This window comes from Phacochoerus africanus, chromosome 2 (genome assembly GCF_016906955.1).
Source record: "Phacochoerus africanus isolate WHEZ1 chromosome 2, ROS_Pafr_v1, whole genome shotgun sequence".
Taxonomy (NCBI): Eukaryota; Metazoa; Chordata; class Mammalia; order Artiodactyla; family Suidae; genus Phacochoerus; species Phacochoerus africanus.
This window is the reverse complement of record NC_062545.1, coordinates 245,080,176-245,105,163: the sequence shown is the minus strand read 5'-3', so window position 1 is coordinate 245,105,163 and position 24,988 is coordinate 245,080,176. Positions and strand designations below refer to the sequence as shown.

Sequence of the window (24,988 nt, the reverse complement as noted above, 5' to 3'; positions counted from 1 at the left end):
ATTTCACCAATACACCACCAAAGAAAAATTTTTTGTAGTCTAATTTACATTTCTTAAATTAGTATTTAAAACCATTTATTTTGTTTTAGGACAACTGTGTATGTCAAAAACACGAATTTCAAGGGAAAAGGTTGCAGAATATCACAGCTAGAAGGGACTGCTCCTTCACCATGCAGATGATAAATTCAAGGTCCCAGGAAGGCTTTAGAGTCACAGACCCGTATTTAAGTCCCTGCGCTATTGCTTACTAGTGGTATAATACCTCTTTAGCTAACGACAGGATCAACTCCCATCTATCCAAAACAATGACTGCTCTGTAATGGATGTAGTCGGGATTAAATGAATTGTTCTACCCGAAAAGCCCAGAAAAGGCCCTGTAAGAAGTGCTCAGTAGATGGCAGTGCCCTCCCTTGGGCCATGCCATCCAACTCTTCAGAGGCTAAGGCCAGAACCTTGTTTTCTGATTCTTATACATGTGTGTGTGTTTGTGGGTGCATGCATGTGCGTGTATATGCTGCAGGAGCAGTATAATGTCTGCTTCCATGAAGTAACAATATTTTATTATATTTCATAATTCTATAGGGCTTTAGAGTTTTCCAAGCACTCGTTTAGATCATATCATTCAAACATTGCAACAACATGGTAGATTAAGACTGGAGTGGTATCACTAGGTCCACTTCACACATCAGGGAATGTGTAAAGGTAGAATGTGGGAGAAATTGATTTCCTTCACTCCCATGGCTAGCCAGGGGCACAACTAGACCACCAGGCAGACCTCATATCTCCTCGTCTAGGGCTCTGTCTATTGGCACAAAAACCTTCACACCTAAAGGCTAAATGGGGTTGCCAAAGAGATAAGGAAGAGAGAAAGAGAAATATTATGCTTGAGGTCATAAATGACATAAGTAACCAACAAACCTGATTAGATAGTGAGAGAAAAATTGGACTTTGAGATGATTGAGCAAAAGGCCAAGAGAAAACACTGACAAAACAGTAAACAACCCCCCATGAGGGACTAGGGGAAAATGGGGGTGGTGGTCACTGCTGACTACATTGTACTCTTTCCTGTCAGATAAGTACTGACCACTCAGCAATTCTGAAATTCTCCAGCCCATTCTTCCCAGTTCACTCTGCCTCTGCAGCATCCTACCTGCACACACACATTTCCTCAAACAAGAAAAACCTCAAGTTCATTATCACATTTAAAGCTTCAATTTTACTCTCTAGCGTTAAGGGGGTGGCATTCTAAACCCTAGAATTTGGGTATCCTTAAATTTACTTGCCCTGGATACATGAACATACGAGGGACTCTTCCTAGAATACCCAGAATTCAGACTTAGTGATATAGAAAAAACATCACCACAAGGAGGTGGAAGGTGAGCCCTGACTCTTCCATTCCCACACCTGCAGCACCCAAGTGGCTCTTGCCCCCAGCTTCATTCTAAAAATGATTTACACCCTCCAATTCTGAACTTTTTAAAAAACCTATCATATGTCTGTCACAAACTGACATTTAATACTCTGGCTCTGTGAATATACCAAATATCATTGGATTGCATGCTTTAAATCAGTGAATTGTGTGGTATGTGAATTCAATTTCAATAAGGCTGTTACATTAATAAAGGGCCATAAAGGAAGGAAAAGCACAGTCTTGAAGAGCTGTGTATTCACCCTTGTTTATAGCGGCATTATTCACAGTAGCCAAAAGGTGGAAGCAACCCAGGTGTCCATAGACCGATGAATGGATACACAAAATGTATACAATGTGTGTATATGTGTATATATATATGTGTGTGTATGTATATAATATATCTGATGTGTATATCCACACATTGAAATATTATGCAGCCTTTAAAAAGAATATGGATGAAACTTGAGGGCATTATGCTAAGCCAGTTACAAAAATACAAGTACTGTATGATAGCACTTATATGAGACACTTAGAGTAGTCAAATTCAGAGACACAAAGTAGAAATACAGTTGCTAGGGGCTGGTGGAGGGTCAAGTGGAGAGTTGTTGTCTAACAGACATAAAGGATTCACTTTGCAAGATAAAAGGAATTCTGGAGGTTGGTGGCTCAACAACATGACTGTAATAAACATTACAGAATGGTACACTTAAAAATATTTAAAATTATACATTTTATGTAATGTGTATTTTACCACAATTTATTGAAAGGGGAAGGGGGACTGTGGTTCATGTGTAGTATTTCAGGGCAGCTGCAGCCTGAATTCCTGTGAAATTCCAAATGAACAAATACAGAAGAGTTTTCAGAACTTTGTGTAATTGTAGAAGAAAGTAGTGGTCATATTCTATCTCTTAATAATTTCAAAGTTCTCAGGAATAAGAATTATAGGGCAGTTACTCCAGGCTCTTGTGATATTGATGGAAAAGCATTCATACATTTATTGATTCATTTATTCACAAAAATGGATTCTATGCCTACAGTGCTTTAGGCATGGTGCTGGGGAGACAGCGGTGCAGTGTCGCTGCCTCGACACACATAGGGCATAGATTCTCCAGTCCGATGGGCTGAACCAATTGGTATGGAATTTGACCTGGACATATAAACATCCAGAATATATAGCCTTTTCACTCATGTGTTTCATAGAATCTTCATGAACACTGCAATAAAAGCCACCACCACAATTCTCTCTTGGCACTTTTGTATCCATTTTCATATTTTGATTTGGTTCTGATGTCAACTCTCTCCTCCCACCTCTTAGATTATAAGTTTCTTGAGAAGAGGCCAGTTTATCTGGTATTGTCTGTAAAAGCATATCCTCTACAAAATCTCCCTGTAGCTACCAAAGTACCCTACACATGAATCTCAACAACAATGTTGTGAACTATGCTGAGATAACTCTGGCCCTGTCTCTGTGACCAAAATAATGACAATTGGTGTCATAATGACAAATGGTGCCATCCCAGCCATGAAAGCCTGTTTCGGTACAATAGGGAAATATCTGTCCCACAAATTTAAAAGATGTTTTTAAAGTCATGTTTACCCATCCATAGTTCTTACTTGCATTGTGTAGATGTGGCCCCTTTTTATGAAAGTTCTTTCTCTATGGATTATTAATCCTACAGCGAGTATAACTTTATGATACATGAGATTTATTTGCAGGTACAAGTTTGTGGAATCAGTTCTCATACTATACATGCATACTTTTAACTCATGTAAATATCATATTCAGACTGGAAGTATCTAGAGTGGGGCAGGGAGTGGAGAATAAATGAGGTTTATTGGAGGTTTTGACAGTAATGGTCATGAATGATACCATCTTATTATTGCCTATGAGAAGAGTCTACAACTGGAGGCCTCTAAATCAGAATTATACATTCAGGTCCAGCTATTTAATGAAAACTTACTCTGTAGTAAATCCTTTGTCATATGCTATTTCATTTATCTTCATAATCAGTTTCTGATGGAGGCATTACTGTCCATTTTAATGATGGTGAAACTGAGACCTAAAGAGGTTGGGGAATTCCACAATGTTTCACAGCCTCCAGGTCTGCGTGTCATGATCTCAATTTTGAACATTTTACTGAGGTAAGAAACTTTTAAAAAACTGCAAGCAGTCTGTGTTGCTCAGGAGTTGCTGTTTTTCTAAGGTCCAATAAGCCCTACCCTTGCTTTTCTGAACTTTGAGTTTCAGGTGCACATCAGACCTTGGAGGTGGCCAAATGCTGATGCCACGGGAGCAGCAGCAGGTGGCATCATTCAGGGAGCAGGCATACTCAAGCTCCTCTGACATGCCTGGCCAATCTGCTGTTCACGTGAAACGATGCTTGGCAAGATCAGGGCCATCTAGGTCTGCCAACACAAGTCATTCTTCCCTGGTTAATGCAGGTTTAATGTCCAAGGTTATAAACTGCTGAGAGCTGGAGAGGGAAAGAGCAAATCTCTGCAGTTTGAGGTCACCAAAAACGTAAGCAGCTCTGCTTTTGAGCCCTGACTTGGAGTGAGACAGGCTCTTCCTGTACCTTTCCTGTGAATCTAGGCAAGATACTTAACCTCTCTGAACCAGAGTTCCCTTATCCAGAAAATGGGCTAATAAACCTTTCCTTGGAGAGGTGCTGAGATTGGAAATCATTTATACAAAGAACCAGATGCACCAAAGAACTTCAAAAAAGAGCTATGATTATTGTTATTCTTATAGTAAAAATCAGTACCAGGAGCCTAAGTAAAATTATCTCAACCATGCATTTTCAACAGGTGGAATGTTTCAGTCATGGTTCTGACCACCCCAGCCCTGACTCTGAACAATTGTCAATAACCCCATTCTTCTATCACCATCCACCTCTTCTTCTTCCTTTATCCTTTGACTAAAATCAGATTGGATGAAACCTCACATGTCCTCAGATCACATCATCTTGATCTTATGATTCGCGTGCCAGGTGCTTGAATGAGCACCAGATGCAAAACCAGAAAGTGTGCCTTGGGAGGGAGACGGAGTCAAGAAAGCTGATGGGAACTTGGTCTGGCCCTCAGTTATCCTTAGGACAGGCGTGGCCAAACTTCCCTAGACAACTGAGCCTCAATTTTGTGTTTTAAATATTTCAGTCTCCTTCAATATCACATTCAATTTCCAACATTCTTCACTTTTAGAAGCCGTCTGAGCCTAAATTCTTTTTTTTTTTTGTCTTTTGTCTTTTGTCTTTTTTGTTGTTGTTGTTGTTGTTGCTATTTCTTGGGCCACTCCCGCGGCATATGGAGGTTCCCAGGCTAGGGGTCCAATCGGAGCTGGAGCCACCGGCCTACGCCAGAGCCACAGCAACGTGGGATCCGAGCCGCGTCTGCAACCTACACCACAGCTCACGGCAACGCCGGATCCTTAACCACTGAGCAAGGGCAGGGACCGAACCCACAACCTCATGGTTCCTAGTCGGATTCGTTAACCACTGCGCCACGACAGGAACTCCTGAGCCTAAATTCTTAGACAACTCAGTTGACCACTGTGTTTTCCTTCATTTTTATTGATATTTCATTCATTATAGTGTTACACTCTGTACCATAGAGCACTTTGATTTTTTAGGTTTTTTGCTCATATTTTATGTTATTCCAAAGGAATATGTTCCTGAGAATGTATGCTTTCCTGTAATCATAGATATTCCATTATTTTTAGATTTTCCTATAAATTGTATTTGCCTCTTTCGTTATTTGCCTTGGGAAACATACACAATTTTTTTTTTTGCCTTCCCTTGAATTAGATTTTTGTTTAATTCTCAGAGAGGAAAAAAAACAAAAAACAAAAAACAAAACAAAACCTGTAGAATGAACTTGTACCCAGACAGTGCTGTAACTATGGGAGCTGATTGCTTACATCAATCACTTTGAGGTTTTTTCTAGTTTTCATCACCTTTAAAGACAAAAAGGTACAGATTGAGAGAGAATGAGACTAGATTAAAAGACAGCGTGTTCTGGCATTAAAAATATCAGGGAACCCAACATGGTTTCGGGGGACTGGGCAGGACCTTTGAATGCCTGCTGTATGTAGGCACTTTACAGAATCATTTGGTGCTCTGTTGATGTTCAGACCCCACTTTTCAGAATCATTTGGTGCTCTGTTGACGTTCAGACCCCACTTTACAGAATCATTTGGTGCTCTGTTGACGTTCAGACCCCACTTTATAGAGGAGGAAATTAAGGCTTAAAGAAGTAACAAATCCCTGACCAAGGTCATATATGTAGTAGGTGCTGGAGCTAAGCTGACACGCTTCCCAGTCTTCCTTGGTGGACTCCAGAGCCTGGTCATTCATTCACTGCCTGACTGAAGGGAATCCCCCAGTCCTCTTGGTCTCTGTGTCCTCTCTTGTGCCATGAAGAGTCTGGATTAAGAACTACAAGGTCTACACACGTCCCTTACAGCTTTAACATTCTGTGAGTACAAACAATGTGTGAGCACGATTGGAAGGATTGGCGGTTTATGAGCCAATCAGAGTTATTAGTTAAACACCTCCCTACCAGACTAAGGTGAGAAGGGGAAGGTAAAGGTTTTTTTTTTTTTTTTTTTTTTTTTTTTTAGCTCTGATGAGTAGCCTATAAAAACTGCGTGTTGCCCAAGCTTCATCCTATTTGGCAGCTGCTGCCTTATCCACAGCTTCTGAGATCTAGGAGGACTCTCCTTTCCCAAACTGTAAGTAGAACTTCTTTGTCTACCAGAACTGCACCAGGACTGAGGGCTTAGTGATAGCACTAAGCACAGAGAGGGGAATGTTTGCTTTCATTTTCAGGAAAAACTTGATAGTGTCTGAAAATGTGATGATCTGCTGAAGTGAGTGTTTTATCTCTAACTCCCCTGCCTCTTTGGTAGCAAAATGCTCATGAATAATGCCATTTACCAGTGTTAGCTTTATGAGGGCTCTTCTGAGTCTTTGGCTTAGGGAGAACAGCTTGCATACTCCTATCTGGTTATGTTCTAATCAGTGTTTAAGATTCTTTTTCATTCCTACTCTCCCCATAACAACTGCTTATTCCTATGAGAATGTACATATGTAGCACCTTAGGTCATCTTCTTCATACTCTTCTACCAGCACTGAAGTTTCTCTGTCCTAGAAATGAACTCCTGGCCTTTTTGCCCTTTGTGCCCACTCACTGCTTAAATGAGAAAATGGAACAGACAACACATGGCATGGTTATCATTTGATTATTAATTGTCAAACCTTTACCTGTTTTGATACTTTCTATAACATTTCCCACTCTGAAGATCCTACAGCTTAAGATATTTGGAATCAAAGGCTGCTGATGTATTTTGGTGCATTTGTTCTACTATCAGAAGAATAGGCAAATTGTGAGGATATGTTGTCTTTAAAATAAACTTCTGTTTAAATAATTACCCAGGTTCCATGAACCAATGTGGATCCAGCAGGGGCTCCAGCTCTGCCACCACCATCACTTTAGCCAAAGCACATCTGGGGATCACCAAGGCCCAGGCTAGATCTGAGGTTCTGGGGTAGAGAATGGAGTGTAGTTGCTGTAAACCTAGGAGTTCCTTTGGGTTACATGCCAGTTTTGAGGAAAGAGCAACACTCAAGTCTCTTTCTGAGGTGCTTCATGTATATTCAAAGGTACCAGGGATGAGGCTGTTCTAGATTATCTCATTGCACTTGTTACCATAGCACTGGATGCATAACAAAGCTGTGGGAATCTTCCTGCATATCTATGTAAAAGTGCTGTGAAGTGCCCTACAGTCATGGGCTTTCAATGAATAAATCCCTCATGTCTTCTTGAAAATCCATCTGCCTTGTATGTGGAGAAGCAACTGGATTCTCTACTTCCTTATATTTCTTCAGGAGATAAAATAGTGATTTTTTTACAAATTATCTTTTCACAGAACCTCTTCAAAGAAGGCAGAAAGAACTATACTGTAGGGTTTCATCTGTTATTCTGCTGAAGAAAGACTAGAAAAAAATTTTAAGTTATAAACCAGTAGGATGTGATTTACAATTCTAAAATATCACAACTTAGAAGGGGCATCAGGCATTCTTCTAGGGCCTCAATTTGCTCATCTCTAAAGTTATCAGAATTGATACAGACATCTTTGAGTCTACTTGTAGCTCTGTTTTTCTGTCTTCATATATGTTCATACTCATATCCTTTTCCCAGATTTGCACATATATTACCTTTAATATATTATGTATCGTCAATAATTTAATGTATAAACTTAATGTTTGAGAAATCAAACATTACAAAAATCCATTAAGAGAAATGTGAGAATCACCCCACTCCATTCCATTTCCCAGAAGCAACCCCAGTGTGGTTATTCTCTGCTTATATGAACCCACACACAATATGTGTGTATACCAATTTTTTTTAACTTAAAAAAGAGTGATATTATGTATTACACACTTTTCTGAAACTTTCTTTTTTTATCTTAATCATACAATGTGAACAACTTCGAATCATAGTTTTAAAAAGTTATCTTGAGACCTGAGTAAGCAGAAGCTTAGGGCCACAGAAATCATTCTCTATCATTACCCACTCCCAGATGGCCTCCTGTCTTTCAGGGGTGAACATTGGCCTGTGACCCTGTTTTATGATTAACAGAGAAGCAACATTTGTGCTGATGTGGTACAGAACTTTAACCCCTCTGTAGAAGTTTAACTTCCCATAAACAGCCTTGTTCGATTTGACCTTTTCTCTGCTTTTTTCTGGTTGAGCCAGCACACTGGTTGAGTTTTTTCTGGTTGAGGCAGCACACTGAAACTAAAGAAAATAGCAAAAATGTGGAAGTCCCTTAGGCAATTTTAAAATTTAATTTTAAAAATTGAAAAAGAGAAATACCTGACATTTTCATAATGCATTATAAAGCATCTTCATGTTTATCATGTGATTCAACACATGTATTTTGAGCAGCTACAATGAGTAGTGTACTAACATTTTATTCACATTGGTCACATTTGATCCATTCGGCAATTAAACAACCAGAGCAGATTTCATGATTCTTTAATCCATAGTAAACTAAGACTCGGAGAAGTTACCAACTTGCTTATGGTTCCTTTGAGGAGGAGGAAGAGCTGGTTCTTGAACTCAGGCGTGTCTGGTCTACTTCTATGTGACTCAGATATTTATGAATTGGTAAAGTGTGGGTATGATCCACAGCCCAAGGATTTGGGGTACTCTGGGGGTGTCATCAAGGACATTAGAGTCATCCAAAGACCAATTCCTTTGGCCAATCTCACTCTTTTCCTTGAAAAAGGGAGTACTTCCCCTTATCACAGATTTGTGCCTTATTAGCTATTTGTCCCTTATTAGCTATTTGTCCTTGGGAAAATAAACTCTTATATTCTTTTCTTTTCTATTATATGGCAGGGCACGGATTGGGGAGGGAGGAAGCCCAGTTGCCTTTTGAGATTATTGTGAGAAATAAATTTTATAGTGCATGTAAAGCAGTTAGCAGAGTACTTGGCAATAAGTGATCATTTGCTACTATTGGGCTATGTTTTCCTTTTGTTTCATTAAGGAAATATCTTTATTTTTTGGTAGTCTTCAACTTCTTTGTGCAAATGTCTAACCTGAGACAGAAAATTGGCACTTGAGCTTGAAGGTTACCAATCTCAGGTTGGCTTTTATCTGCCATGGTGATCTGGAGATTAGGTCGAAAGCTAACAGTTCCTGACTGCAATTTAGGAACTAATATATAAACAGAGGAAACACTGTCTTCAGGTGGGTGGGATGTGAGGGACCTTGGAAAATTATCTCCTTTAGAGATCATTGCCCACTAGCCTGTTTTGGTACTCCAGTAACAGAACTGTGGTTCCATTCCTTGGGGCTAAGTGTTGAAGTGAGAGTAGCCACAGTAAGAGGGCCATCTGTTATACCTTCTCAGGGATTAGTTCAGTATCTATTGATGTCTCATCTCAAAGGACAGAATACTGAGAGCCTGCCTTGAGAGGATGCAGAATATGTGAAGAGATCGATTTGGCATGAGAAACAGAACTGGGTGGGAACTCTGCCTCGTCCTAGCTGGGACCTTGGGCAAGCCAGTTAACTTCTTCAAGACTTAGCTAGTTCATTAATTAATGAAGATAAGAGCTGTCCTGATTACCTCTTTGGTTAGTGAATCAAATGAGAACTGAGGAATCCCTTATCTTCCAGGAAGTAGAAAGCAGACACAGGGGATCTACCCTGAATGTGAGTATACGAAAGGAGAGGAGACTGGGGAAAGGAGGAGGCCACAGGATTGGATAGGAAATTGCTTGAGATAAACTTCATTACCATTTTTTTCTTTGATAATCCAACCTATGCGAAATCATGCTTTCTGATGTCTGAGATGAGAGCCCTGTAAGCTTGCATCTTCAGGACGAGCCCAATGTGGCAACCACCCAGGGGAAATGATCCCATTCAGATGAGGAGGTTGCTTTGGTAGGGGATCTTGGAGCCAGAGTCTTTCCCTGCTAAAGCAGTGAAACTGAGAATTACTGGAGCAGGAATCAACATATGACACTGGCATCCTTAAAACTTATAGAACCTCTATCCCAGAGGCATTTATGGAAAAATCTCCCCATCTGCCCCAAATGGTCTCATAGGTGGTTGAATTTAAGAAAAAGGTGACATACTTCACCCTCCCTCTATGTCCCAAAGCTGAAGGGAGGTTAAATTTAAGACCAAGTAATGGTTTTTCCTCCCAAACCCTCTGAGGGCTGAATATTCTAGTGGGATTGTATGCTTATAGAGCAAAGTGAGGAATGGCCACAGAGGCTGAAAGTCTCACTGTTCTGGCCTCTAGCCATCTAGAGCACCTGATGACCAGGAATCCACAGACCAGAGAGATAGTCAATTACTGTTTTGCCTTCTATTTTTAAGATTGAAGTGGATCACTTATTAGCTGGTTCAGTCTCAGGATCAGTGATCCTGATGCTTTCCTGGAAGGCATTCTGTTTAGGGTCACCATGAAATTTGGCATTCCACCTTCATCCGTTATGGCTAATTGCAACTACTTAGGCCCAGGGGAAGATAAAAGAGAACAGACCTCATTTGTTCAACCAGTTGTGGAAATAGGCCAGAAATGTCAGAGGAGCCTGTGGGGCTTTTCTGCACACCTGCTGTCTTGGTCATGAATCCATGTGAGTGACACCACCATTCTGTTCATAATTGACTCTCCTGCATTCTTTTCCAGACTTATCACCATGGCCCATCAATTTCCAGCTCTCACCCCAGAACAGAGGAAGGAGCTCTCAGAAATTGCCCAGCGCATTGTTGCCAATGGGAAGGGGATTCTGGCTGCAGATGAGTCTGTGGGTAAGTGCTGGAGGCATCACACAATGAGTATACTTTTGACTCTACACTTAGCAAAGCCAACTTGATAATTATATTCTCTTTCCTCTCAAAGGAAGTAAAGGTTTATATGCAGAGGAGTGGGAGCAGAATATTCAGTAAGCATAGACCTTTTGAGTATTGTCACTCTAGAAGGCAGATTTCTGAAAACCAAGTGAACAGGCTCAGGCCTTTCATTTTAAGGCCTCTCGCCGGGGATCATTTGAATCCAAGTGGTAGTAAGGCCAGGAGCTCAATAAGCAGGATGAGGCCCCCGCTGCCCCTGAGATGTCACTATAAAGCCAGCCCAGGCAAGGGCAGGGAGAGAAGGGAAATGTCCACATCAGGAACAGGGAAGAGCTTGTAGCTGAGAGCAGCTCAGAATGGCACAAAGGAAAGCTGCGGCAGGACACCACAGCCCACCATAAAACAATAGAAGCCAGAGAAGTCAGGACACTTACCCCCTGCTTCCACTGTCTGCACATCCAGTCAGATCAGGGCTGGACCAGGGGAGAGCTAGACCTGCCTGAGGGCCTTACAGTCCCACTTGGATACCATGATGGCTCCCACCCTGACCCTGACACGCCCAGCTCATGTACTTCCTCACCAGCATCCTGACATCCTGACATCCTTTCTCTGGGGAGACAAAAAAAGAAGCAGGGGCTCTGACAATCTGGGTGAAACAGCGTTGGTGGTGGTGAGGTCGCTGGCTGGTGTAGGGGAGAGTGGCAGGGAAACCCTGGCTGCTTGTGTTGCCTTCTCCCCCTCCTCACCCCCACCCACATAGGCACCATGGGGAACCGCCTGCAGAGGATCAAGGTGGAGAACACAGAAGAGAACCGCCGGCAGTTCCGAGAAATCCTCTTCACTGTGGACAACTCCATCAACCAGAGCATCGGGGGTGTGATCCTTTTCCATGAGACTCTCTACCAGAAGGACGGCCAGGGAAAGCTGTTCAGAGACATCCTCAAGGAAAAGGGGATTGTGCTGGGAATCAAGGTGAATATATTTTGCTTCAGCCTCACTGCAGCCACACTCCCAGCACAGTGGCCTGCGCAGGGCCAGTGCTCAGAACATTCTCATCGAGTTGCTGTTCTCACTCCTTTCCCTCATCACCTTCCCACTGAGGACCAGATCCTCTTCTAGACTCTTCCGATACCCTCTTCTCTCAACCATTTCTCTACAAGGTATTAATTTCTTTGTATCTCAATTTCCTCTTTTCTTTTTTTTTTCTTTTGTCTTTGTAGGGCCGCACTCACGGCATATGGAGGTTCCTAGGCTAGGGGTCAAATAGGAGCTGTAGATGGTGCCCTATGCCACAGCCACAGCAACATGGGATCCAAGCCATGTCTGTGACCCGCATCACAGCTCAAGGCCAGGGATCGAACCCAAGTACTCATGGATACTAGTTGGATTCGTTAACTGCTGAGCCACAACAGGAATTCCAAGTTTCTCATTTCTAAAATGGAAGTGATAGCACCTACCTCATTAGGTTCTTATAAAGATGTCATGAGCTTTAAAAGCAGTTCCTGTCATGTCATTATTATTTAGTCTGTGATAGCTATTATGGTTAAAGCACTTACTGTTCTGCTGTAATTAAGTCTTTCAAAACTGCGTGAACTTCTCAAGAGTGATCCTTAGTACTTGTTGAGAGCTTACATCTCCAAGCACTTGTTCACTCCTCTTCACAACCTCTGGAAGTAGACTCAGTTATTATCCCTATTTTAGAGATGAGGTGAGAAAACAGAATTACAAGGAAGGCAAAATTGGAGCCAGTTCAAGCCCAGACTGTCCACCTCTTAGCATCTGCTGTGTTGAGAGTAAAGGCTGCATCCTTATTCTTTTTATCTCCTATAATAGCTTGGTATCTCCTATAATAGCACTTGGTATGTACAGGTACTTAATAAATGTCTCTTGAATACATAAATAAATAATTTAAGGGAGTCCACTTTTATACTGACCCTCTGTACCCCAGATCCTATCAGATCATTTACTTCCCAAGCCCCAGGCCTGTGCTTTCCATACTGTCCATCCTCTTAGGGTTGACTCTCCTGCATTGTTCCTTCTAGGTAACTCCTTTTTCTTTGGACTGAATTGCATCCCCTCAATGTCTAATACACCTTCCTAATTCAACTCCTTGGTTTGTGAAAGATGAGAACTATTAGCACCAGGGGCTCTGCTTGTATTTTACTAAGACAACTGACACCTGCTAATTACTTGTTAATTATTTATATTCGCAGTTAGACCAAGGAGGAGCTCCCCTTGCAGGAACAAACAAAGAAACTACCATTCAAGGTAAGGAGATTGCCCACTGATATGAATCATGCTAATATATGCCAGAAATGAAGGCAAGCAAAGAAGTGAGTGAGAGAAAACAAAATATGAATATCATACTGGTTTTAGAGTCACACACCTGTTCTGTGATCCCAGCTCCTCTGTTTAATAACTGTCTGTCCTCAGGCTAGTGACTTAAATGTTCTGAGTATTTGTTAAAATGAGATAATAATATCTACTTTGCAGAATAATAGTAGGGATTAAATTAGACAATATATATAAAGTACTTACCACAGTACTTTGCACAGAGAATATACTCTGTACCTCTGAGTATTATTTTAGAGAAAAATTCAGCAATAGTAGAGAGGCAAGAGCCCAAGCTATGGCATCAGACACACTTGGGTTTAAATCCTGCTTCCATCACTTACTACTTAGATAATTTTGCAAGGTATATCACTGTCCAAGTAGACAAGTATAAACCATAGCATGGGTTAGCTAAGCAGAATTTGAATCCCAGCTCTATTACTCTTGGGCTATGCAGACATGGTGAAATCACTTACCCTCTTGGAGTCTCAGTTTCCGAATCTGTAAAATGAGTATACAACCATGAAAGTTGTAGGATACAACTATTAGGTTGTGATAGTACAACAGTTATTGGGGTTGTTATGATAATGAAATCAAATTAGATGTGCAAAATGCCTAGAATCATGCTTGGCATGTAGTTAAGTACAAAATAAATATTACTTACCTTTATTCTTCTTACAAAGTATCCAGCATGTACATCAAAACCATATTTATTAAACTCAGGTCTTTTGGCTCACTATTGGGATTCATGATTTTTGCCTGGATGTTTTGGGTCCTCAAACTCTGTGACTGAAAGCCAAGGGTAAACTCCTTCACTTTATCAGTGGTCCCGGAGATCCAGGACTGAGGGACAAATAAGCCTTTCTCTCTCTTGTGACTTGCAGGGCTTGATGGCCTTTCTGAACGCTGTGCTCAGTATAAGAAAGATGGTGTTGACTTTGGGAAGTGGCGTGCGGTGCTGAGAATTGACAAGCAGTGTCCATCCCACCTTGCTATCCAGGAAAACGCCAATGCCCTGGCCCGCTATGCCAGCATCTGTCAGCAGGTGCTCTTCCTTCCCCCTGGGCTAAAAAGCAGAAGGCTTTCTTCAGAGTCTATCTTTCTAATTTTGCAGTAACTGCATATGATCACTCCTCTTCTCTCAGCAGTATATCTTGAGGGCATTTTTCACGACTTAAGCTTTGTGTGATGGGGAAGTATTTGGTTCCACTAGCCAGCTATGAGTTCAAAAGGCAAATACCATCAACTGCAGCTCTTTGCTATAGCACTGTAAGCCAAGTCTTAAAAGCAACAAGCTCTTGAGGCCAGGGCATTTGCTCATCTATGCCTAATGTCCAAGGACATGATCCTTTTAAGTCCCTAGCTCAAAGGTGGCAGCTCTGATCTATTACCAATACAAATAATTTCTTAGAGGATGGTAGCTTGATGCTAAAATTTTGGCATATGTTGAAGTGTCTCTGAGACCCAAGTTAAGTCTGATTTGCTTGTGAGGGTGCTATGTTGGGGTTACCTGAGTTGTAGGCACCTGGGGCTTCCCAATCAGAATTATAAACACTGTTTCAACTTATTAATTAACCCATACAAGAGGCATATTTATGGGTGATTTAAGCCTGACTGCCCTAAAAGGATGAGAGCTAGGTTCTGAGGTGGCTAGAATCATCTCTAGAATAAGATATATAAATTAAAAGTTTGCATTTATTTTATCCCATTTCCAGGAGAGCTTTTTTTCCCCTCACTCTTCTTTTCTGGGTAAGCCGCAAATGCTCATTAGACATCCCATTAAATTTCTTTTCATTGCCTTTAAGTCACCTATATATTTCTCCGTAAGGGCTTTAATTTTGTATTAATTCCAACTTTTAAATATATTTTTAAAGAAAAGATCCCAGTGAGCAGAGCTTCATTCTCTCCCCTTCTTTTTCCTTCTTAGAATGGGCTGGTACCCATTGTTGAACCAGAGGTAATTCCTGATGGAGACCATGACATGGAACACTGCCAGTATGTTACTGAGAAGGTAAGTCGTCAATATAAAGGGCCAAATCCCATTGAAAAATCTGTTTTTAAGTAACAGTTGTTACTTAACATATATCATGTTGCATATGAAGTATTCTGCAGTTATAATTATTATGTAGCATTGAGGAGGTAAGGAGGTATTATCAAACCTTCCACGTTTTTTTGGTGGAAGAAGCACAGCATCTGCATTACCAAGACTAGGGTTTGAGCATCCATGTTCCCAGGGGTGGGACCTGGAACAAGTCATATATATATATATCTTTTTGTACCTGAGTTCAAGAAATTTTAGAATAAAATGAGGCTCCCATGAGAAAATGTAATTAGAAATTTTTTTCCTCTTGTGACTTTCTAAATTAGCCACAGTATATCTGCAACAAAGTAAGAGAGTCCTCAGTTTCTCCACTTGGAGAATTAGGTGGACTGAAATGAGATCTGAAAGCACTTGTCTCTAAAAGTTATATTTTTATGATCACTCAGCTTCTATGGGGATGGAGAATGGAAGCCAATTTAGGTGGCCCCAGCTAACTAAATCAAGGAAGGCTCATTTCACCAAAGGGACTATTGGGAAAGAAAAAGGACCTTTAGGAACTAGATCTATGCCAGTAGTCTATGCATTGAGTGGTTAGAGGAAGGACAGTGGAGACAGGCCAACTTGGCTGTGCTCAGTAGCTGTGGTTTGCATTGAATTACCCTGACTAGGTCTAGGGGCTGGTTCAGAAGCTTTGGCCAAGCAACACATGGGAATTCCTTCATCCTGCTTCCCTGGCAGTGTACAAATGTTAAGGTTAGGTGATTCTATGGCTGGCTCTGGATTTCACTTTTGGGATTTCTTGTCCTTCAGGTCCTGGCTGCTGTCTACAAGGCTCTGAATGACCATCATGTTTATTTGGAGGGCACTCTGTTGAAGCCCAACATGGTGACTGCTGGACATGCCTGCACCAAGAAGTATACTCCAGAGCAAGTGGCAATGGCCACCGTCACAGCCCTGTACCGTACTGTTCCCGCAGCTGTTCCTGGTAAGCTTTTCTTTCTTCTATAACTTGAGGTCTTAGTCCTTACGCTTTGAAGGAGTGCCATAAGAATTTGCATTTGTCTGGGAGTCTGCTTTTATCCATGAAACACACCTCTGCCACCTCACAGGCAGCCAGCACCTCCTCTCAAATTCCGTGATATCATGTATCTTGAGTCTGTCCAAATGCACACAGTCCACTGGTTTCCTCAACACTTCACTACCTTCTTATTACTAAAGCCCTTCTCTCCGTAGCCCAACTAGCCTCAGCAAAGGCAAACTGATTTCTCCAACCAAGTCCTATGCAAATCAAGTGGAGAAAAGATTGAGACATTACATTTTTTTTTAAGTCTCCTTACTTGCTTTTTCAAGCGGGGTACATAGCTCGGACTAGTAGATTGGAATGGCTTCTCTCCTTCCAGGCATCTGCTTTTTGTCTGGTGGCATGAGTGAAGAAGATGCTACTCTCAACCTCAATGCTATCAACCTTTGTCCTCTACCAAAGCCCTGGAAACTAAGTTTCTCTTATGGACGGGCCCTGCAGGCCAGTGCACTGGCTGCCTGGGGTGGCAAGGCTGCAAACAAGAAGGCAACCCAGGAGGCTTTTATGAAGCGGGCTCTGGTAAGAAACTTCTACCTATTATCTACTCGATCAAGTGGATCCTTGGGGTCCGGCTCTCATTGCTTTCTTCAGGCCATGAAGTATCTCCAGAGTGTCTTCTAGGCATTTGAAAATGTAGCATTACAGCTTAGTAGGAAGGTTGATGCTGGAAAGAGTTTTGAATTATCTACATTGGGAGTATAGATGATGATGCTAGTTTAAAGGACAATTTCCACAGAGCTACTTTAGAGGGAAGATGAGAGGGCCAAGAAATGAACCTGGGACACCTTTCATTTTGGAAAGATGAAGAAGAGAAGTCACCGAGACAAGCAGCAATAATATATTAAGATGAACCAAAGATTCTGGGAACAAACAGAATCAGGTTTCAAGAGGTCAGTTACAACATGCTACAAAGAGGTTAAAAATGAGGACAGAGAAGAGGCTGTTATTGGTGTGAAGGGGCATAACGGTGACCCTCAACGAAACAGGTTCAGTATAGGAAACGTTATCTATTCAAGATGTGTGTTAGGAAAAGACCCAGAAAGGTTACCAGGAGAAATGAGGACAAAAAAGTCTCATTCACTGAGTACAATCCTTTTTGAATACCTACTGTGAGCCAAGGACTGGGGTGAACAAAGCAGACACAGCGACTGCCTCAGGGAGCTTAGCATTTAGACAAATAGGAGAGAGCTTGGCATGTTTAAAATAGAAGGAGCCAGAGGAGACACTAAAGATTAGGAGAGGACAAAAAAAGGAAACAGGACTGCATGAGACTAAATATTAAATACAAGTGGCAGAGTTGGTCACAGAAAGGAGGGAAGAGATAGAAAAAAAGAAACAGAATGGGTTTGAAATCAGGTCTGTAGAGACAGAGAGATGCTGTGGTTGATCACTGATTGTAGGTGAGCGCATCTGTTGAGAGTGATAAGGGGATAGAGATTTCAGTCTTTACAGGGAGGAACTTGGAATACCTGTTGGAGTAGTTTGCTAGGAAATTGACCAAAGCTTATGGCCAAGCATCAAGCAAGGTGCAGCTGAAATGAGAGTGAGTTCGTAGTACATTAACTTAGATCCTAAATTTTCCTAACAGCTCTCTTAAGCATGCAGGAAGATTCATATCAACCTAAATGGGAAAGAGCAGAGTTGAAAAGTAAAAGTTTAATAGGAAGCTGGAAGAGTACTAGATTTGAGCGGTAGCCTTATTCAGCTTGCTGGTGACAGAGGAGCCTGGAAAAGAATCAGGTATAGGCAGAAGTCTGATGATGAGGCACTAAAGGAAAGGAAGGCCCAAGAGAAGCTAAAGAAATCATCTCAGAGGCCTAAGAGAGATGTGAGATTTTAGAGATAATGCTTTTGTGATGATGGTGGATATGGCTGTGTTGGTTTGGGGCTGATGAGGTGGGACAGTATAGCTAATATGCGGAGGAATTGTTAAAAGTAAGAGTCAGAAGGGCCATCCACACAAAAGAAGAGATGCTGAGTTTATCCTCTGGAACCGTGGTGTCCAAGCCTGAGCATTCATCCAAATCACCTGAAGGGCTGTTAAAAATGCAGATGACTGAACCCAGCCACTGAGTCTGGAGTCAAACTTGAGAGTTTCCATTTCTAATAAATGCTTAGGTCCAAGAAACCTAATTTTGAAAATCACTGTAGATGTAGAAATAAGTCCTGGAGAGATCAGACAATAGCAACAGTGACTTAAAGATGTGGTACTGCTGAATAGCATTTGAATATTATCACAGGTTTCATAATTCTGAACTCACCTTTAATTGGAATTTGCAGGGGGGATCAAATGATATTATGATAACAACTACATTACAAATTACATATTCTTCTGGACAAATATAAATTTGTTTTTAAAAATTCATTTTTGCTATAGTGAAGCTTTAGCTGCACCTGCCTGATGCTTGGCGATATGTCTGGTCAGTTCTCTAACAGTTCTACTTCAACAGCTATTCCAAGCTTTTCCACATTGGGATTGAAATTTCCATTTCCTTATCACTGTATGAGTAGTTTCTCAACTTTAATTTCTACTACTGTTCTTGCAACGTTGTTGGTACTAAAAAGAAACCTTCCCAACAGTAACTGACACAAACTTTAGGCTTGCCTGAGAAATGCTTAGAAAACTGGGATGAAACAAGGAAGTAACGTATTATGGAAGGAAAGGGATGGTATCAGCAGCAATGTTTAGCAAAAGCATTGTATAGACAAAAAAATCCACATGAAGATGTAGCTGGTTTCAAATAAGAAGCAAATAGGATCAAGCAAAGGTTGCTCTAACGTGTCTTCTCTCACACTTGTTTTCTAGGCTAACTGCCAGGCAGCCAAAGGACAGTATGTTCACACGGGCTCTTCTGGTGCTGCTTCCACTCAGTCGCTCTTCACAGCCTGCTATACCTACTAGAACCTGAGGCCAACCAGCCTCTCTCTCAGGCTTGTAGGTATCTTGGTAGGAGGGCTGAAAGGGAACAACAGCCTTTCAGCTGAACCTGGACAGTAGCTAAAATTAGACTGGAACTACTGGAAACACAATGCATGTTAAGTTCTTAGACACAAAGAAAAAAAAATCAGTTATTGAAACATAGGTCTGGATATCAAGAATCTGATGAAATTCCACACAGTGGTTTCCCTACAACACTTCCAACTCTCCATGCCCCAGATCATCCATCTAAAAACAGACTTTAAAACAAAATAAGCTCTCCATCCAAATAACCAAATGAAATATCTCTTAAGCTGAGTGCAGAGAAATGTATCTCATTAAGCAATTTTAGCAGTAGGTTATGAAGGAGACAGCTGCAACCAAAAAAGAAATAAAATGTTCTACAAGCATTCAGTTTGTATTAGGTTTTACTTTCTGCTCTTGCTTTAGAAATGCTTAATATATTCCATTACCTTTGACTCTACTAGGCATACCTGACGTTAGTGGTCAGGATCCTCAACTTTGGTTACTCCTTGGAATAACCTGGCAAAATTTAAAAACACAGATGTTCACACTCTAGCCAAGTCTTAGAACTACCAAACTACATTTCAAGGTTGAGGGCTTTTAGAAATGAAAGCCATTCAAAATATGAAGCAAACTACAATGTAAAATGATTTCAAACAACATGTGGAGTATAATAAAAAAATCACTGTGACTTTGATGCTTGGAGCACAGCATTCTTCTTCAAGTGGCCCAGATTTGGTGACACAGGACTCTACCTTCCTCTACCCATCCAAGCACACTACCTAGTTTTGCAGTAAATAATATTTACATAGTTACACTTTATTGGATTCCAATTTTCAGAATTAATATATAGAAAAAGCATTAAAAACAAATGTAGTTACAAGGAAGAATTTAAACATTGTAACTTTGGACAATATGAAAGTAATGATTTTAGTGGGAAAAATAATAATTTAACTGATAGAGTCTGGGAAATTCAAGGGGGAAGAGAAGTGGAGGAAAGCAAAAGCAACACTAATTTACCTAGAAAGGAGTCAAGATACTACCTGAAATTGATGGATAAAGAGATAGTGCTTTTTGTCTATTAAAGCAACGAAGGAAATGGATATGTCATTAAAATATTCATACCCGTAATTAAAATATAGGAGAAGGTAGTAAACTAAATTCTTTGTCTTGAAAAATAAGATAAATGATACTACTACTCATTTATAAGATAAATGATACTATTGAAAAATAAGATAAATGATACTATTGAAAAATAAGATAAATGACACTAAATGATACATAAGCAAATGATTTAGAGGGATAAGAGAATTAGTTTAAAGGAGAAAGGCCTGGGAGTGGGACAGAGGGGAGATTTTTACTTATTACGAGCTTCTACAACTTTTGCATGTTTATTTCCTTTTCTAAAAACAACTACTATATATTCATACAAGCAATTCACACCTAGATTAGAGGTCATTTAACCTGAGGCTTTCATTTTACAGATGATAAAACCAAGCCTAGAGCAATTAAATTATTTGCTGATGGTCATACATATAGAGATTGGGAATAGAGTTGAGAGATTAGGTTTCAGGTCTCTTTCTTGTATAATGGATTACATGGCCAGGGAGGAAGGAAAGGGTAGGGTGACAGGTAGTGTTCAATACCTCTGCCACCACAGCTATATATAGGTCTTTTACATTTTTTATTGCGCTCATTCACTGAAATCAGCAAGTAGTTGATGTGCTAATTTGTCCTAAGTGTTGGTAACACCTGAGGTGACAAAGCTCTTATGCCAGAAAATTTTTATCTAGAGCTTATTTAGCATCACTGGTCCAAAGTTGTAAAGAAATAGCTTAGATTCTCATTTATGAGTTGAGCATGAATTTATAATCAAGAATGAATTATTGATGTCTTTTGGTCAAGGCTGAATTACGTTTCTTGGGGGCGGGGATGAGGATTTGTATAATGCATTTTCCCTGGCTATAATCTCATGTATTTTCCTGACTAAAGCACTACAGTTGTCTTTGAAATCTCAAAGCGGGTAAATTCCTTTCCTTACAGTAATATGAAGATAAGTGTTAATAGGCTACAGACTTCCTATTAACTATACGATCACTGAGTGAATATACTAATTATATCCTAGCTTTGGGTATGCTGTCAGATTTATTCTAGCAGTTATTGAACACTTAATAAAAATAAAACCTGTTACTGGGCACTGAAAGTAATTAAAAGAAGTTTCAGCTTTAGGGTAGCCACGATGTTTGCATACCAGATAATTAAGTAGCTGAGCAAGAAGCACAAATGCCATTGACTAGGCTTTGGGAAGCAGAGAGGAGAGTCTGTCAGTATGGCTGAGCGAAGAAAGGAAGGCAGTGGCATCTAAGGTTGGACAACACAGAATGACAAAAGAGAAGGAATTCTTGGAAAAGGAACTGCCTTTGCTTGAGAAAACACTTTGATAATTCATTAGAAGAAGATCATACCTTGAAGGCACGAGTAACAAAAGCTCAGGCCATAAAAAAATTACTAAATGATGGGAGGAAAAAAAAGGAATTTGGTTTTGCTCTGAAGAGGAAGAAGGATAAAAGGAAGTGAAGGGACAGGGAAATGAATGAGGGGAAAGGAAGAAATAAGAAAGGAGGGGAAAGAGAGAAGGCCGGAGGAAGCAAGGCAGTGTGAAATTGTGGGGTATTGACTAAAAGACTCGAGAAGGGGAGAAATATCAAGAAATCTAAATATATTTGTCTTTTTTTTTGCGGGGGGCCCACATCTGTTGGCACATGGAAGTTCCTGGGCCAGGGATCAAATTCCAGCTAAAGCTGTGACCCACACTGCAGCTGCAGCAATATCAGATCCTTTACCCACTGCACTGGGCCAGGGATTGAACCTACTCTAAATGTATTTGTCTTCTTGAGAGGAATAATTAGGTTTCACATGAGTCCACATTGTCCTTTACAAAAATAAGAAACTGAAACAATTCATGATTCATAATGTAAATTGATTTAGCAGAAGCAGAAGCCAACTCTGACAGAACATAAGCCTCTAGAAACTTTCAGAAATCTTGGATCAGGCATTAGGCAAGGCAGAGAGTGGGACTTTGAGACCATCTGGTCTAGCTGTCCTGGGGTAAAAATCTCCAGCTGACATCTATGTTTCACCCATAGCAACAGTGGAGGAAACTGGCATCTAGTGTACTGATAACGTCGTTCAAGGTCACATAACCAGTAGGCGAGACTTAGGCTAGTGTGATTTTCAGAGTTCTCTCAGGAGGCAGTACTCCTGGTGGTGAAAAGCACAGGTTCTGGTGTCAGTCAAGTTTCAAATGCTGCTCTGCCACTTCCTAGCCATGTGACCTTTGACACCTTACACAACCCTTCTGTGGTTCAGTTTCTTCCTCTTCAAAATAGAGAATAGTATCACAAATTATTCAGAGGTTAAATGAGTTAATGCATCTCAATCACATGTTCAAATCCCATATCCACAATGCTGAAATACAAAAAGCTCTAAAATGCAAAACTTTTCTTGCAAGTTTGGAGAAAATTATTTGGTGGCAAAACCTGATTCAAGGTTGTCATATTGATTCTACTTGATGGGAAGCAGAGATGTTTCTGACTGTAAGTGCTGACTCAAATGCTATAGAGGAATTTACACAATATATAGTGTAAACACTGTATTTTCTCTCTAAAATATGAAAAATGCTGATTTCCAAAACGTATATGCTTCTAAAGCTCTTGGATAAAGAATTGTAAACCTGTCTTGAGAACAATATCTGTCATGCTTCTATGGTAATAGATGAACAATCTATGCTCAATAGAGTTCAGAGTACTCATGTAGTGCTATGAATTCCCTAAGCCTATTTTCTAGAGAAGATGAATTAAGAGACAGTGGTAATGGCAAAACTCAGTCAGTTACAGTTCTTTTTTTAAATTAAATAAATATGATGTTTTTTGACTATAACACATTCTGCCCCAAGGCTCCAGAAATAGTCTAACATTCAGTACTGGTTGTTGATATATGTAGACATATATAAAAATCAGTCAACAAGTATTCATTTAGCACTACTGTGTGCTTGATGCTATAAAGATACTACATGGTCCCTGTATCCTTACCACTGAGATGAGAAAGATAAGGATACAGTTAGGAAACAAATTGGTACCGAGTAATGTGGTAAATTGCAGTGGTATAGGTGAGGTGCTAAAATCAAAGGAGGTGTGAGGAATTACAGACAGTTTATTGCAAATTATATGCTCTTGGGACCTTGAGCCTCAGTTTCCTCATCTGTAAAATAGGGTTGTTGTGAGGTTAGCAATATTTTATGTACAGTGCTGGATACTTAAGTCATGAATAAATGTTATATTTTCATCTCTGTCATTTGGCTCTTAAAGAATGGTAGAGGTACTTGTGAAAGTGAGGATGAACTAACTGTGTCCTGACTAGAGTACAGGTTGTATATTTTGAGGAAATTGTGGGAAATTAAAATGGTGAGGCCAAGTCGAGTAGCATAAGGGAGGGGGAGAGGAGATTGGGCAGGGATATTACAAATTGTCTTGCCTTAAAGTAATGAGAAAGAGGGACATGTGAATAATTTTTGAGCAGGGAATCACACAGTAAAAGGGTATTGCTGAAAATTAGCTTTTAGAATGCCAAAGATTGGGGGAAAACTGGGAGTCAGCGACGTATGCACAATAGCAATCCAACATAGGGCTTCGCCTCTTGGAGGTGGAAATTGGTGAGTGGACATGACATCTTTAGACTGGGGAAAACAACACCACCAAACTCTTTTTATGTAGTATAGCTATTTACCATCCTAATACCCTCTGTTTTATTGCAACTTGAAAGGCAAGCACTGGGACAAATGAAAATTCAAAAAAAGAGGCTGGAGTTCCCATCATGGCTCAGCAGTTAATGAACCCAGTTAGGATCCATGAGGGCACCAGTTCAATCCCTGGCCTTGCTCAGTGGGTTAAGGATCTGGCATTGCTGTGAGCTGTGGTGTAGGTCGAACACACGGTTCAGATCCTGCTTTGCTGTGGCTATGGTGTAGGCCAGCAGCTGTGGCTCTGATTCCACCCCTAGCCTGGGAACTTCCATATGCCATGAGTGCGGCCCTGAAAAGTCAAAAAAAGAAAAAAAAAAAAAGGCTTACACACAAGCATAGACTCAGCTCTTTGAGTATGGTGGCACAGTGAAATATAGAGCATCTCTTAAACATAGTGCTATTTCTTCTGGCCGTTCACAACAACCAGGGTTAGGCTATAGCTCAAGGTCTCAGATGTCAGAGAAATCTATTCTGCCTTCTTAAGATATCCAAGTACAAGGCATCTTTGTGCAGCCACTTCCAACTTTTCCTCGCCCTGCCCTGCTTTTGCCCTGGAGGAATTTACATGTCAGAGAAGTCAGAGTGCACATCTTGGTTCCAGGAACACAATGACTGTTACGTAATACAGAGGTTTATCTTAGCTATTAGACTGATATGAGAAGTAGCTTCTTGAGAACATGGCTCCTGGACTGGAAATAGCACAGGCAAAGATTCAAACTATATTTTATTTTTGCAAAATGTATTAAAACTTGGTGTTTTGGTAAGCTGGGTGATTTTCCCCCCAGTCTTTATGCTATGGAATACGTATGACTTATATTATTCACTCCTTAAAGTATTTTTGAGGGTAAAGGACAGTTCAATGCAACTATGCAGTATTTATAGGATTAACATAGCACCTGGCAGATATTTTAAAAATACACGTTACTTGAACTTGTATACTTTTTGCAGTGAAGTAAATTTACCTGTCCTTTTTCTATCTGTTCATGCATAATTATTATAGAGATGAC

At 40.5% G+C, this 24,988-nt stretch overlaps 1 protein-coding gene across 1 annotated transcript; it reads left to right on the top strand.

The window, feature by feature from the left end:
* The first annotated feature begins 5,520 nt into the window (after positions 1-5,520).
* ALDOB (aldolase, fructose-bisphosphate B) lies at positions 5,521-19,570 on the top strand. Its single transcript, XM_047768064.1, has 10 exons — positions 5,521-5,884; positions 6,030-6,140; positions 10,623-10,744; positions 11,547-11,758; positions 13,000-13,054; positions 14,002-14,162; positions 15,045-15,128; positions 15,969-16,143; positions 16,559-16,758; positions 19,046-19,570. The coding sequence occupies exons 3-10, from the start codon at positions 10,633-10,635 to the stop codon at positions 19,139-19,141; spliced, it is 1,095 nt and encodes a 364-aa protein (XP_047624020.1). The 5' UTR covers positions 5,521-5,884; positions 6,030-6,140; positions 10,623-10,632; the 3' UTR covers positions 19,142-19,570.
* Positions 19,571-24,988: the final 5,418 nt, after the last annotated feature.

Excerpts from the sequence above, each read along its gene's own strand:
- ALDOB (XM_047768064.1), top strand. The coding sequence starts at position 10,633 with ATGGCCCATCAATTTCCAGCTCTCACCCCAGAACAGAGGAAGGAGCTC. Across the intron at positions 14,163-15,044 it reads ATGCCAGCATCTGTCAGCAG|AATGGGCTGGTACCCATTGT; the intron begins GTGCTCTTCCTT and ends TTTCCTTCTTAG. Across the intron at positions 16,144-16,558 it reads TGTTCCCGCAGCTGTTCCTG|GCATCTGCTTTTTGTCTGGT; the intron begins GTAAGCTTTTCT and ends CTCTCCTTCCAG.